This window comes from Rhinolophus sinicus, chromosome 17, assembly GCF_057876585.1.
Source record: "Rhinolophus sinicus isolate RSI-liver-muscle chromosome 17, RSI-T2T, whole genome shotgun sequence".
Lineage (NCBI taxonomy): Eukaryota > Metazoa > Chordata > Mammalia > Chiroptera > Rhinolophidae > Rhinolophus > Rhinolophus sinicus.
Window position 1 is genome coordinate 34,841,269 of NC_142517.1, and position 14,698 is coordinate 34,855,966.

Consider the following 14,698-nt stretch of genomic DNA (forward strand, 5'->3'; position numbering starts at 1 on the left):
ATTCAACAAATGTGTCCTAAAAAACTAAAATTGTTCATGAACTTAACACATAAGGGAATCCTTCCTTTAATAAACTGGAAGACTAATACTTTTATAGGGAGATGTTAATACATTTTAAATGTAATGTTTTATTAATGTGACTGAATAATTGATAACAAAATTTTCAGTCCTATGAATTAAAAGCAAAGTCATTTTTATTTCTGTAGTGAGAAGATTCCAGGAAAATGGTTGATGCCCTGTTTTTCATTATGCTGCACATAAGGGAAGGAGGAACAGCTCCATCAGAATCCTCAGAGGGAATGAATTAAAGAGTGACTAGAAAGTTGAATTCTGATTTTTGAGATATGTAAAATTAGATAAAAGAAAATAACAGAATCTTTCTTTGAAAATATTTGTATGACTTAATTCAACAATATTCATTTAGTACATACTATGTACCATGAAATGTGCTAGGGACTACAGAAACCAAAATGAAGGAGACATAACCCCCTGTCCCAGAGCTCACATCTTAATAGAATTGACAAGAATGTGAGCAAAAACTGAAAAAGCAGTGTACTGACTGCTATAATGTAAATTCACACAGAATGTTCAAGAAATAAAGATAAGGAATTGTTGATTCTAATTGACCATGTTGATGAAATCTACACGTTGATGAAATCTCTGAGAACAGTTAATTGTGAGGAAAACTTGAAGAATGAATGATAATTTACTGGTTGGACACCATGAAGAAGGGTCTATACGACAGAGAGGATAAGAGTAAGAGAAATTTAGAAATCAGAAGACTTTCTAGTTTGGTACTGGCTGGGCAGTGATCCTCTTAACAAAAAAAGAAAAATAGCCATCATTTATTTAGCACGTTCTATTTGCCAGACTTTGTGCTATGAATAGAAGTACGTAATGAGGTACTTAATTGAACTACCATTAAATTAAAAAAAAAAAAAATGGTGGTCGAAATTGTTTGGAAAAAGGGGGGTACAGCTGCCAACTAATGTTTCCGTTCCCATATAACTGAAGATTCAAATTCACCTGTAAAGTCAGAAGGTGCTCATTTGTTTGGCAAAAGCTTTTCATTACGCAAATAGAACCAGTAACATGAAGGTAGAGAAATTTGAGATGATGAGGCTGTAATATATTTGACATGATATGAAAACATCGTTTCACTGTGGGTTGAAATCTACTGCTGTAGATTCTTATCATGACTGGGAACCTGACCTTAGAGAGGATGGGAGAAAAATCTGTGTTATCTTCTTTAGATGCTGGGAAAAGCAGGAAGACTCTGGAGCCTGGGTAGGAGCGAGATGGGAAAAACACCTTTTTCAGTGAGAGTGGGCTCTGACACCATGATAATGGCAGGCTAACAGCAATGAACAGGATAAGGCTTTCTGGTACAAAAAAAAAAAAAAAAAAAAAAAAAAAAAAAAAAAAAGGCCTATACTCCAGGAATACCCATCCCTGGCACCTGATTTGAAACTACCTTGTAAGCCCCTCTTATTAAGAACAAGCTTCCAGTAAAGTTTGGTTGAACACTCAAGTTGTTCTTATTTGTATTAGTTTGCCAAGGCCAACTATTTAACAAATTACCATAAACTAGGTGCTTTAAATAGCAGAAATTTATTGTCTCACAGTTGTAGAAGCAAGAAGTCCAAAACGTGGGTAACTGATTTCTTCTCAGGGCTGTGCGAGGAAGGTTTGGTCCAGGCCTCTCTCTTTGGCTTATAGATGGCCATCTTCTTCCTACACATCTTCACTGACTGTTTCCTCTATGTGTATCTCTATATCCAAACTTTTCCTTTGTATGAAGACTCCACCCATATTGGATTAGAGCCCACTCTAATGATGTCACTAAACTTGATTACCTCTGTAAAGTCTCTATCTCCAAATAAGGTCACATTCTGAGTTAGTGGGGTTTGGGACTTAACATATGAATTTAAAAGAGACAATTCAACCCGTAACAGTTGTTCTTCGAGAAATTTAAAACAAAAAAAGTCTATGTCTACACTTTTGGAGAAGTTGTATGGAAAGTGTGGCCACAGTTTGGAGAAGCTGATAAGAAGGACAAACAGTTTGGAAAAGCTATTCTGGATGGATTTGTGACTGTGAAATATTCCTGTAGGGATTCCTAAAATGTTGGAGAAGAGAATTCTGGCAAAAAACTTGTATTTCCTGTTGTCAATTGAGTTTGGGATGTATGCATCATTCTCTAGACATTTGTTATCTAGGCTGATGAAGCTGGGGACACTTAGAGTTACAGGTATCATTACCCTCATTTTATACTAATAAAACCACAACTCAAGATACCGTAGTCATGTGACACTCCTAAGACTTCAATGATAGTACACGGCATAGTCCATTTTCAAACTCAAGATTTTTTGGACCCAAACTATGATCTTTCCAGAGAGAGGGGGAGAGATAAGGGAAGTAAAACTGAAAATAAACAAGTTAATTCCAAAATTTATTACTGCTATTATTAGAAGGTAAACTATCTGTCACATACACCATTATATCCCAATGTTCAGCACATGATAGTTGCTAAAAAGAACACTCCTTGAAAGACTGAATAACATTCAGGTAGAGATATACAGATGATACAGAATAGGAAAAGGGGTTGGGGGAGGAGATTCAGATTTAGATACATAAATGAAAGAGAGAGTAAGAAGAGGACAATTTCTGAAGATGAAACTCTGGTAAACATTATTTGTGAACAGAAACAAAAAAAAATGTAAGTCATGGAGCAAGTAAATTTGACAGAGAGATCAAAAAAATAAATACAAGTGTGTAGTGCCACAGGGTTAAAGAAAGATTTTTAAGAAAAATAGGATGGTTAATAATATTTGTATCAATATCCCAGAGTTCGAGTGAAAAAGACACATCTTTCTCCAGGGCATTAAGGAAAGTGGAGGAAGAGATTAGCAAAGAATTGTACATATTTTGAGGTGAAGAGTAAAGAGGTGAGTTTGCTTTATGATATGTTTCCTTTAAGGAACGAAGTTGAGACGTATGTTGAGAGTAAAAGATATCAGCATAAAGTAGTACATTAAGAATAGAGGTAAAGTTTTGGTGTTGTGTGGGGTTTTTATGTGGTATGAGTACTAGAAAAGAAAGTCCTCTGAAGATCCACAAGGAGTTCCAAGCTCCAGCCTTGGTGAGACCAGAAGTGATTGCTTTCTGGGTTTTGGTAAACACAATCAGTAGTTGTGGAGGAGGAGTGGCTTTTCGTGTAGACTCAGGATTGACAATGGTTGGGGAGAGAATTAAAGAGGGGCAAAAACAAGGTGACAAAACCATCAACTCTGATGACAGTATGATTAAAATGACTGACTGGGTCCTAGCTAAATGGAGAAGGAGAAAAAGGCCAGGAGGTGTGAGAGACCAAGGGCCTGGAAGAGAGGTGGACAGACCATGCAGGCCTTGATGAGTGTTAAGAAAATTTAAAAATAAAAGAACAAATATAATCTATTAGACATCTGTCTCTTTTTAAAAATTCAGGTAGAGTGTGAACTGAGTTATTTGGGCACACCGTACTCTCTGAAGTTTCTCCTAGAAGCATTATATTAAGAAATTAGTGTTTATAACTACTGTCTCCTGAGATATGCCTTTGTATATTCCATTTTGCATTAACTATCTAAAACTGACCATATAATTCTATTTATAATTCAATGACTGTTAGAGCACTGTCGGTCAAATGTGACTTAACATAGCTTTTAATTGTATAGTACCATAAGTGTTTGGGGGTTTTATTTTCCTTAAATACAACAGAAGACAAATATTTTAAATTCCAATCAGGAAAAAAAATTAGAAAAAAATAAATTTGTACAATAAAAAGAATAATAATTCCTTTTAATGCCTGCATTCTAGTTTGAAGATTTACATTTCTTCACTTCTTTCAGGGACTACTGAGCACTTAAATTTAGTCTCCCTCATGGCAAAGCAATGCTGGTGATGTTTAGACCTGCCTTTGTATCCATAATGTGGAGTAATACTTCCAAATGCATTTTTTCTTTTCATTTTTGTCAATAGACTTTTCAAGCATTTGTTCTCGTTCATCTGGTTATTCAAATTCCTCCATAAGTAAAAACATAAGAACCAGAATAATAAAATGGCGTTACCAACCTAGGAAGGCTTATTTCCACTTCCTCTTCTTGCATCTCTGAGAACCATTTGAAGATTTGATGAGCAGTAATCAGTTTTTCCATTTCTTCTATATTTATCTCTTCTGCAGGAAGTATAATGATTAAACTAAACTCATCACCTTTATAAGGTAATTCCAAAACCTGGTAGTTCATGGAGGATTCAGAAAAATAACCTGGAATAGAGAACATAAAACGTTAAATGTACTTGGCAATCCCCAAAGTCATGCTTTAGAGTGTGCTTTCTCATATTACCATATTTTGTCCTCAAAAGAGCCTTCATCATTGGGATTTTGACTGCTGCACCATCTTTATTAGTGAAATTCATCAGCTGTGTGTCCTCTTTTCTGAATTTTTGTTTCCAATCCCCCTTGAAATAAATAGCATTCACCAGGACAAGCCGAGTCAGAGGGCCAAATTCTTCCTCTGAAAACATGTCTTTAATTTTTCCTGTGAAGGGTGTAGAGGAGGAGGTAGGAAGAAACATGCAATAGTGGTTCAGTAAAAGTGCTTTAAATAGAATTAAAACAAAAATTTCTTTTGCAGATCAGTTATAAACAGGGTGCTTCATCATCTAAAAGTAGCAATTTTGCGAGCAAAGGGGAGCACTATTAAATATTTAGAAACGGGTGCAAATGGGTTTCTCTAGGAAACAGGAGATAGGGGATTGTCTTAGGCAAATTTGGACAGACCTAGTAATGAACTCTCTTCAGTGAGATTTTTTTAAAATCATTTTTCAGTCAGAAAGAACAGAAACTAAATACCTCTTCCTGCATATTTATTGGTATTTTTTAAACTTTATTTCAAGGTTCTCCAGTAGGACAATTAGAATCAATACTTTAATGGTAAACTCAAACTTGCTACTCTTGCAGCTGCAGCCACTGACCATTGGGAAGAGACAAGTATGCAACCGGTAGTATGATTTTCTTCTTCTGAAAAAAAGTTTCCTATTTCTATGTCCAGTGAGCATTTCAAAGTTATGAGACAAAAGCATGATTGGGTGCCATGGAGCTGTCTAGGGATGTTCTCATTTTGTATCCTATTAATAGGACTTTCCTGTGAACACAGCTCACAACACCGTCTCACATTTTCTGCTATGGTCCTCCATATAAGGCTTCCCATAAATAAAACAGTAGCATCTTACACCATCTTACACCACTACAATTTTTTTTGTAGCAGAATGAATAAGAGAAGAAACAGACTACTGTTAATCGAGGACCAGATATATGTTTGTCACTTCACATACATTATTATGAAACTTTCTAATAATCCTGAAATTTTCATAACATTCCCATTTTAAATAGGGCATAGCTTAGAACTTGTTAAGGTTTGAACCCATCTGTATGATTTTAAGCTTATGTTCTTTCTACTATACCATCCCACAGCCCCTTTGGAATTTGTGCTAGCTTGTATTTAACTTAAAGTTAAGATTACCATGTTTACGATAGGACTATCAACATTTATTATTAAACATTAACACATCCAACTAAGATGTGTTAATTATTTATAGACTTTGTGGGAAAGAAAACATTTGGGATTGACAGATCTAACTTTTATCTGGCCAAATATATTATTCCTACTGCCGTACTTTAGAACACCTACCAGTAAACAAAAATAACTATTAAAATTCTTCCATTAAGAATTTTACAGTCGTCTCTCAAAAAAAAAAAAGAGAGAGAGAGAACCTCTGTACTTTTCAAAACAGCTTACAATTTCTTTTTTTTTTTTTTTAATTTAGTATTACTTTGAATAATAGGGAAGTAAAATAGGTGATTTGATCCCTCTGAGACAGTTTAGTGAGAAAATATTCAACCATTCTTTACTTTAGGTATTAAAAAAACATGAATACAATGTCAAATAATGATGTTATGAAAATGAGAAACTTTACCATTTGTTTTGCTTTCTACCCAGGTACTTATTGTCTCTGCACAAGCCTTTGCATCCAGGAAATTCACCAGTTTTAAGGCACTCTGAAAAAATTCCTTGTTGCCATGGAGATACTGTTCTTTCACAGTGAATCCTTCTTGAAGGTAGAGGGCACTGGCAAGATTAAATGTAAATTCTTGTTTTTTCTCCGAGGTGGCAGAGAAAAATGACTTCAGCACAGAAAATTCTTCTTCTAAAAAATAATTATAATGTACACTGACATATCGAACAACATAAAAACAACAGATTTTCAGCTTTGCTTCTAAGCAATAAGATTCATATCATCATTTTTTGCATTCATGTATAACTAACAATCTTTTCTAATTTAGTATCAATATTTTAAGCATGTATCTATCTCCCGCAGAATATATATTTTCTGGACAAACCAGCTTTTACATAGAAAAAAAAAATGTCCATGTAAGTTTGAAATTTGTCAAAAACAAGAATATGCATTTAAACAGTATGAAGGAAACTCGTTGTTTATAGTCAAATTGAGCTTATTCTTAGTTGTTGGAACTTATTTTTAGAATTTCACTCTCTGTATAACATGCGATTTTTATGAAACGGGAATGTTAATGAATGTTGATAGGGTTATGACAGTGATGAGCAATCCTTTTCAATATTATTTTTATTTCAGCTTAAGACAGAATTGCTCTTATGAGCAATTGCACCTGTCCAAGATTTGAAATTTACGAAGCGACCCCTAGAATCATCTCTTTAGCTGCATAAGTTTCAGAATTCATGAATCTATATACTTTGGCTATCTACATGAACAATAAATGTATTTAACCATCCAAACTATAATCATTAGCCAGATGAGTCCATCAGAGTCACCTAAGACTCACTGTTGGCCTATTATTTATTTATCATCAGATTATTCTGACCACAGTTTTGTCAGAAAGTATACGAGGTGTGATAAAAAAATATGGTAAATGCTGCACTGAGTGCCATCCAATAGAAAGGCAGGGATCTTCAATACGGGAAGCAGCACTTCGAACCTTAGTAACAGTGTGTGACAACTTTCAACTTGTTAGGTGCAGTCAGTCGGGTGTGAGCTACGGTTGAGAGAAAGTGTGTTTTAAAATATGCCATAAATCATGGATCACAAACAATGCATTAACACGAAATGGGCAAATGGTTTCATCCTCCATCATGACAACATTCCATGTCACACATCACTTCTGATATATGGCAATTTCTGTCAAATAAAAACATTACGGTGTGTCCTCATCCACCTTTGTCACTGGCTCTGGCACCGTGCGACTTCTGGCTCTTCCCCAAAGTCAAAATGAATATGAAAGATAAATGTTTTGAATTGATTCAAGACATTGAGACAGCTATGACAGTGCAACTCACTGAAGACACTCACTAAAGAGGACTTCCAGAACTGCTTCAGAAAGTGGCAAGAATGATGGCATAAGTGTGTTCAAAGCCAGGGGGAGTATTTTGAGCGGTATTAATAGCAATGTGTCTTTTAATTTAAACATTCACTGTATTTTTTTAATCACACCTCGTATGTGCCTATGAGAGAATTCAGCTCTGAACATTACTCCATGGCTCTGTGTTCATTATCAAAGGGTACAGATAATTTTCATTCCCTTCTGGCTTAATCCTGGAACTCAGTCAGTTAGTCTGGGATCTATATTTCAAATCAAAGATTTATTTGGGGCCATTATTATATTTTCAGTTAAATGCCCAAAATACCACTTTTATAACTTTAAAGTTGATTATATGCAATTAATTTCTATTGAAGAAACATAAATAGTTTATCATGGTAAGTTGCCCATTGAATAAAGAGAAATAAAAAAGTATTACTGAGAGAAACTTGCTACTCAGTGTCTATTGGAAATAAGGCATGCGTGTGTGTGTGTGTGTGTGTGTGTGTGTGTGTGTGTGTGTGTGTAAACACTTTCTCAGAGAGCAAGCAGTCCATAGGGTATCTCCATGCAAATAAGAACAGATGCTCTTACTGGAGTGCTAAGGCCCATAGTCTCACATCTTACCCCACTGAATAGAGGCTACATTTCAGTCCCCACTGACCTCCTTGTCCTGCCACTCTTGTGTAAGTATAACCTGCACAACGATACAAGAGGTTCTGGAAAGTGTATTGCATTGTATTTCAAATTTTGATTCTTCATTCATGAGACATAGGCACAAGACATAAAAGATTTTAGATACAAAAATTTCCTTCCATATGATTGGAAGGGTTTCAGTAATTCTTTACAACCCTGGAATTCCTTACATAAGGAAGGGAAGAAAGTTAATCTATTTTACTTGTTTATACAATGATTTCAGATGCAATCATTTCTTGCTATTTGAAGTCAAGAGAAATATCTCAATACCCAGGAGGCTACAAAGAAGACTTCCTGAGTGAAGTCATTAGAACTTCTCTAAAATAATTAATTAGAGTCAGAAATAATGTGGCAAACATGGAAACCAGTTTTCAGGAGTTTGTAACATACGAACATTTTTAAAGGAATGGGAAAGTAAAGGAGAGGGGAAGAAAAAAATAGTCCCAACTCATTTGTCAGAGCAAATAGATTTATGTCATGTCTTAAGGTCTAAGACTATGTGACAATCAGCTGACCTTTGACAAATCGCTGTACTCAGAAGTCAATGAAAAATATCACCAACTAGCACAAGTTGGGAGGAGAATATAAAGTTATCTGCTTTATAAATTTGATTTAATTTATTGATTCACAATCTCTTGTAGCACAGATCAAACATATACATGGCTGCCTATAGTTAATGAGAATAAGTTTATTTAATTTCCTACATTAGAGCCATGGAAAACCTACAGGTCATGGAGTTAACGTGACTTTTGGTTTGACTGTACCAGACCTCCAGACACTGCTCTAAAATTCAGTACATGTTTACTTCTCCTGATGTGAAGGGTAAGAATATCAATTCCATATGCAGTGTGAGAGATCCAAAGATGAAAACTAAGGCCGTCATAGGATTAGACATGATTTTAGCCAAAGGATCCATATAAATCATCTCATCCAAATTCATCTTTTTATAGTGAGGATTCTAAAATCCAGAGAGATACAGTAATTTGAGAGGTGCCAAATCACAAGGTCATTTGATTGCAGAGCTGAGTCAGGAATTCATGTCCAGTTCTCTTTCCATAATCATCTTGGAATAAAGAAGCACCTTCAATTTAGCCTTTGCTTAGTAAGCAGCATTATTAGATGCCAAGGAAAATAGAGCATTACCAGAGGCTCAGTAAACTGGAGAAGGTAAGTTCTGAACAGATGTTTTAGCATTGGGGGAAAGGAGGGGAACTGGTACTGAGAACACCAGTGGGGTGGGACACCAGGAGTTGTGTGCCCATCTGTAGAATAAGCCAGCTGTTAATGTGAAACAGATTGCTAGCAGAAAAAAGTAAAATATAGACTGATTCAACAGAGTATATCTTTTGACAGTCAGTGGGAATCGAAGGCAGAGCTCGGACTAACATAAGTCAGAGACACTCACCTTGCGCATAAAATTTAAAAGATGCTATCAAACTCAGTAATCAAGATAAATAATATTTTATTGCAACATATATACCGGGGTGCCAAAAATATGTATACAAGTATACATTTTGGTCAACGTTACTCAAGCAGTATTTCACTATAATCAAAAATGTCTGGAGGCTGATGGTAACCACTTTGAGCACCTCTTGTAATTGCAGATGTCAAATGTGACTTGTGTTCATCTTTTGTTATTGGTATATATTGAGTATTACAATTTTAATACAGTTTTCCTTTCTTAAAATATTTATACATTGTTCTGGCACCCTCTGTATTTTGAAAATCAGTATTAAGAGAAATCCATGATGAACAAAATACGAAAACTTTAAATAAAGGCAAGGTCATTATTACTGATTTTTCTTTTTTTCTTGGGTTCCAATATGGCTCTGCCAGACACTGCCTTCTTCTGATCTGTCACACCCTTCATTCTACCCTTAGTGCTATTTTGCTCTTCTTTCTCCAGACCCCCTGAACATTTTCTCCAACCTGTTGCACGTTCACTCTGTTCCCTCCCTTAACTCTGTTTCCTTTTTCTTTATTCCTTAGTGTCCCCCTCTTTTTTTTCCAGAGTTTCTTTTTCACATCTTCTCCATTGTTGGCTAGTCTTTCTTTTCTTTTTGCAGTTATCTTTCATCTGTATCTCCCTTAAGGGACCATAATAGAAAGCAAGTTTGGTAAATTTTGTTATATGTGTCAAAATGTTAATATGAAATTATCCATATGTACTCTTCTAAGGAAAATATAGAAATTTTCATTATTGCTCATGTGATCTATAACCCTCAGTGAATTATTTTTGGAATAGTTCTGGGCAAGTTACTTAATCTTTCTTTGCCTCAGTGTCCGCATCTGTACAGCAGGCTTATGTCTACTTCACAGAGTAATTATGAATATTAAATGAAATCATGTACATAAAGCACATAAAACAGTGACTGTGACACTATATATACTTGAAAGTGACATCATTATCATTATGATTATTATTTCATTCACAACCTAGAGTTATTAAGACATGTGTTTCTATATAAGATGAAATCCATTTAAGGTAATTTAGATTTCAGAGGCTCTAATTTTACTAATTTATCATGGATTCAACTTTACATATCTTCATAAATGTTCTATTACTTTCCAAAGCAGTATCATGGGACTGAAATGTTTCTGGGACTGTATAGTGGGATTTGCTGAAATTAATATAGACAGTGAAGACTAAATCTGGAACACAGTGGCTTCATTTTCCATTATTCACATAGGGAAACTCTTGCAATGAATTTCATTATCACCAACTTTTTTTCTCTATAAAATTGCCTTTATTTAAAGTAACACAAGTAAAACCTTGTAAAGAAGAAAAGCAAATACCTATGTATAACTAATCTGCACTAAGGCAAACATATTGAAATTAGTTATAGTGAATAAATTCCCAAATCAAAAACCTGGATGTTTCCTCTGATGTTCAGGATGGATTACCTAACAGATGTAAAAGTTAGAAATTAAAATTATGATGGAAATTGAGAACACAGAAGAGTCAGGAAAATAGGCAACCACCCCTTCAAATGGAATGCCAGCACTAAAGCTTCTATACAATATCTCAGATGAACCTTTGGGAGACTCCAAAACAACAACACTCACACTCAAAAAGGCTCTGAAGGGCTATATAAATGCTCTTTATCCCTAAAAATTTTCTTAAAAAACTATTAACCAAATAAGCTTTTAAAATATATACATCAATGCTTTTTCTTGACCTGATTTAAGTGAAAAAGTTAAATTTTACTTAGAAAATTAATTTTAAAAGGCTAACAAAACAGAGATGCACACTAAGATTTCCGGGTGAGGGTACCCACCAAAGCATTTTTATAAAAAAAGTATTGGAAACAAACTAATAAAGAAGGATTAAGTAAGTGATGGTATTTCCATAAGAGGTAGTAAAATACAACAATTAAAAATTATATTCTGAAGTAGTTGCATGATATGAGAAAATGATCACAACATAGTAAGTGACAGTGGAAGAATATCTGTGTATATACATATGTGGTGGGTACATACAGAGGATGACAAAAAATGTATACATATTTTAAGAAAGAAAAACTGTATTGAAACTATAATACTCAATGTATAACAAAAGATGACTACAAGTCACGTTTGACTTCTCTAATTACAAGAGATGCTCAGAGTGGTTACCATCAGCATCCAGACACTGCTGCTTACAGCAAACTACTGCTTGAGCAATGCTGACCAAAGTATCTACTCGTATATATTTTTTGGCTCCCCTGGTATACGTATAAACACACACATACAACATAACCTCAATTAATTAAAACTGGCTAAATTAGAGTAGAATAAATTATACAGATATACACACAATTTTATATCTGTATAGAATTAATTTCTTAAACTATTTTGGCAACATTTTCATTATGAAACGATTATAAATGAATAAATATCATTTACATTTACAATTCTCCATTTTATTATGATTTTAAACTTTCTATAATATTTTTAATTTATTAAAGTTCTATGACCCTGAACTTCTCTCTAATACTTAAAAAATAAATTTGACTAGATCTTATCCAATATAAATAATCATATATTAAAATCTCACCAGTTGAGGTGTCCTGAAATTTTAAAGTTTGTCTTATCTGCTGTTGTGCTTTTCCTTTTGCTCCCAGTTGTACCATTCCAAGAACCAAAGTTGTTCCAAGGGGGGAAAATATAATATTGTTCTTATGAGATGAACAAATAGCTTGATAAAGATCCACTGCAAATTCAGTATGTCTTTGACCCAAGGATCTTGAGGCTTGACTTCCAGAAAAAGTCAATAGGAGACTCCACAACAAGATCTTATCCATTTTGACCTCTGTGCATTAATTCAAAATATATTAGTTTTCAGTACTAATAAATATATTAGTTTTACAATATAAAAATCTAAAAAGAAAACTTTCTACCTATTAGAATTTTCTGTCATTTTAGGACAAATTACCACAAGAAGATTCTAATGCCAATTTTCAGACTAAGCATCATCTATTAGAGAAATAGGCCATAGGCTAATGGTCTTTTTTTATATTCCTTCAAGAACCAGTCCAAAATATATAGCGATTTTTTAAAATCAAAGGATAAATTATAATTCTGGAGCATAATAATTAGTAATAATATACCTAAATAGCTATATGATCTTTTCCTTATCTTTTCCTGTAGTTTTAAATGGGATAACTGTAACTCTGATATCAAGAACCCTCTGTCCAGACTACTCCAGAATGGTTAATAGATCAAAAAAGAGAAATGGAATAAAAGATGAACACACTACTTTGTGATTTGGGACCTATAACATTACGAAGTTAATGTATTCTAAATTGATTAAGTAATCTGGCTTTTTACAATAGGAATTCTAACACTTTATGAAATGTATAGGGCAAAATACCCCCAAACCCACATGTACATTTCCAAAGAGAGAAAAGAAACAAAATTACAACTAAATATAAATGGTACAGCTATAACAAAAGAAGGGAGCATTAAAAAAAATCAAAGAATAATTTGACAAACAACAAATACAAGAAAACTTAAATTGAAAACTATAACCGATTCACAACACTAATGACACCCTATTAAAATACTCTCCACTAAAACTGTAGGAAATTCAACCCAAATTACATCTTGAACAGAATGAATTTTGCAATTTTACCAAAGACTTGTGGAATACTACACTCTAAAGGACTCATACATTTTAGCAACACTAATTCTACCTTACAGATAATACACTTTAGTAACCCTTAACAACCCATAGTTTAGTAAGTTACTAGGAAGTAAACTTTCATTGGAAGTAAAGATGAAAGTCTTCAAAGTAATGTATTGTGAGCCTTAAAGAAATGAAGACCTATATTTCTAGAGTGTTTTGCACACTATTAGGAAGGTCACCATGACCCATGAATGGGTTAAGAGTCACTAAAATCACTCTTACATGTAAAGATTACTAATAGTCAAACATTCTCCAAAACTACACTGTGGAGTCATTATCTAGATATTTCAAATTGTTTTCTAATATATGTAGTTAAATCTATTTGTCTAGATATACAAGTTGCAAAGGAAAATGTAATCCAAATGTAATCCAAATTTAATCCAAAACTATTGTTAGAAAATAGGGTTTTGATAAACTACAAATATAAATATTTATATATATATCATATCAAGCAAATGTTTTACCGAGGATTAAATTAGAATATAAGATTGTAAATAGCAGCACAACAATAGTAAAAGCTAATGAATAAGAGAAGTTATACATGCAAAATAAATTTCTGTGTATTATTTTCTAATATATTCTATATCTCAGAAAATTTCTGCCCAAATGTTGGTTTGTAGATATATAGTCAAAATGTTATCAGTACTTTTAAGTCATCAAGTGTTACTCCATTAGGTACATCTTTATGTATTTAGTCTGTATTAGAATAATAAATAATATTACATAATATTACATAAAATACATAACTTTTACTTATAGTAAAACCTGTAAGTTTTCCTCTCATTATTATTAACAACCTTAATACTTAAAATGTACATTATTTGAGCATCTGTTTATTCTAGAATATTTCTAGACACTTAATAAATTACAAGTGCATACAAAAAAATTGGTTTTAAAAATTCACTTACCTCATTGGCTTTTGGATTGTATCGCATCAGAAATCACAAAGTACCGATGAACTAAACAACCTGACGAATAGTTCTATAAGAATTTGATGTTTAAATGTATGACATCTTTTAAGGAGAATGAAGAGTAATAAGCTAATCTGATAAATTTAAACAATATCTACTAAAGTTCATTGGAATGAATTCCTATTCTATTAAATACTCAGAGTCAATATTATAGCATATATACTATATTCAAAATCTATTTAATTTTAAGGTACTTACCCCAAATTTGCTTCTGAGTAATCACAGTAATGTTGTAACTAAAATATGCCTTCTGGGAAACACTAGTACATGCAATAGCTGATCGCTCAAGGCCAACACTGTTTATCTTGACACTGCTTGATTAATTCCTCTAAAACCAAAGCAGGTGTTCACCACGTTTGTATAAGAGGACTCACATGATCAGGTTAATTACCAGTGATCAAATATCGAAGAATCGAGAGAGAAACAATAATAGAA

The 14,698-nt window shown here is 33.5% G+C and overlaps 1 protein-coding gene across 1 annotated transcript in view; it reads right to left on the minus strand.

The window, feature by feature from the left end:
- Window positions 1-14,583, minus strand: part of SERPINI2 (serpin family I member 2) — a 32,394-nt gene extending 17,811 nt beyond the window's left edge. The window contains exons 1-5 of the mRNA XM_019735902.3: window positions 14,462-14,583; window positions 12,162-12,416; window positions 6,016-6,246; window positions 4,383-4,577; window positions 4,111-4,303 (exon numbers count right to left, since the gene is read on the minus strand). Coding sequence (XP_019591461.3) covers window positions 4,111-4,303; window positions 4,383-4,577; window positions 6,016-6,246; window positions 12,162-12,408 — 866 coding nt within the window. The 5' untranslated portion in view covers window positions 12,409-12,416; window positions 14,462-14,583. The remainder of the gene's footprint in view (window positions 1-4,110; window positions 4,304-4,382; window positions 4,578-6,015; window positions 6,247-12,161; window positions 12,417-14,461) is intronic.
- Between the last annotated feature and the right edge of the window lie 115 nt (window positions 14,584-14,698).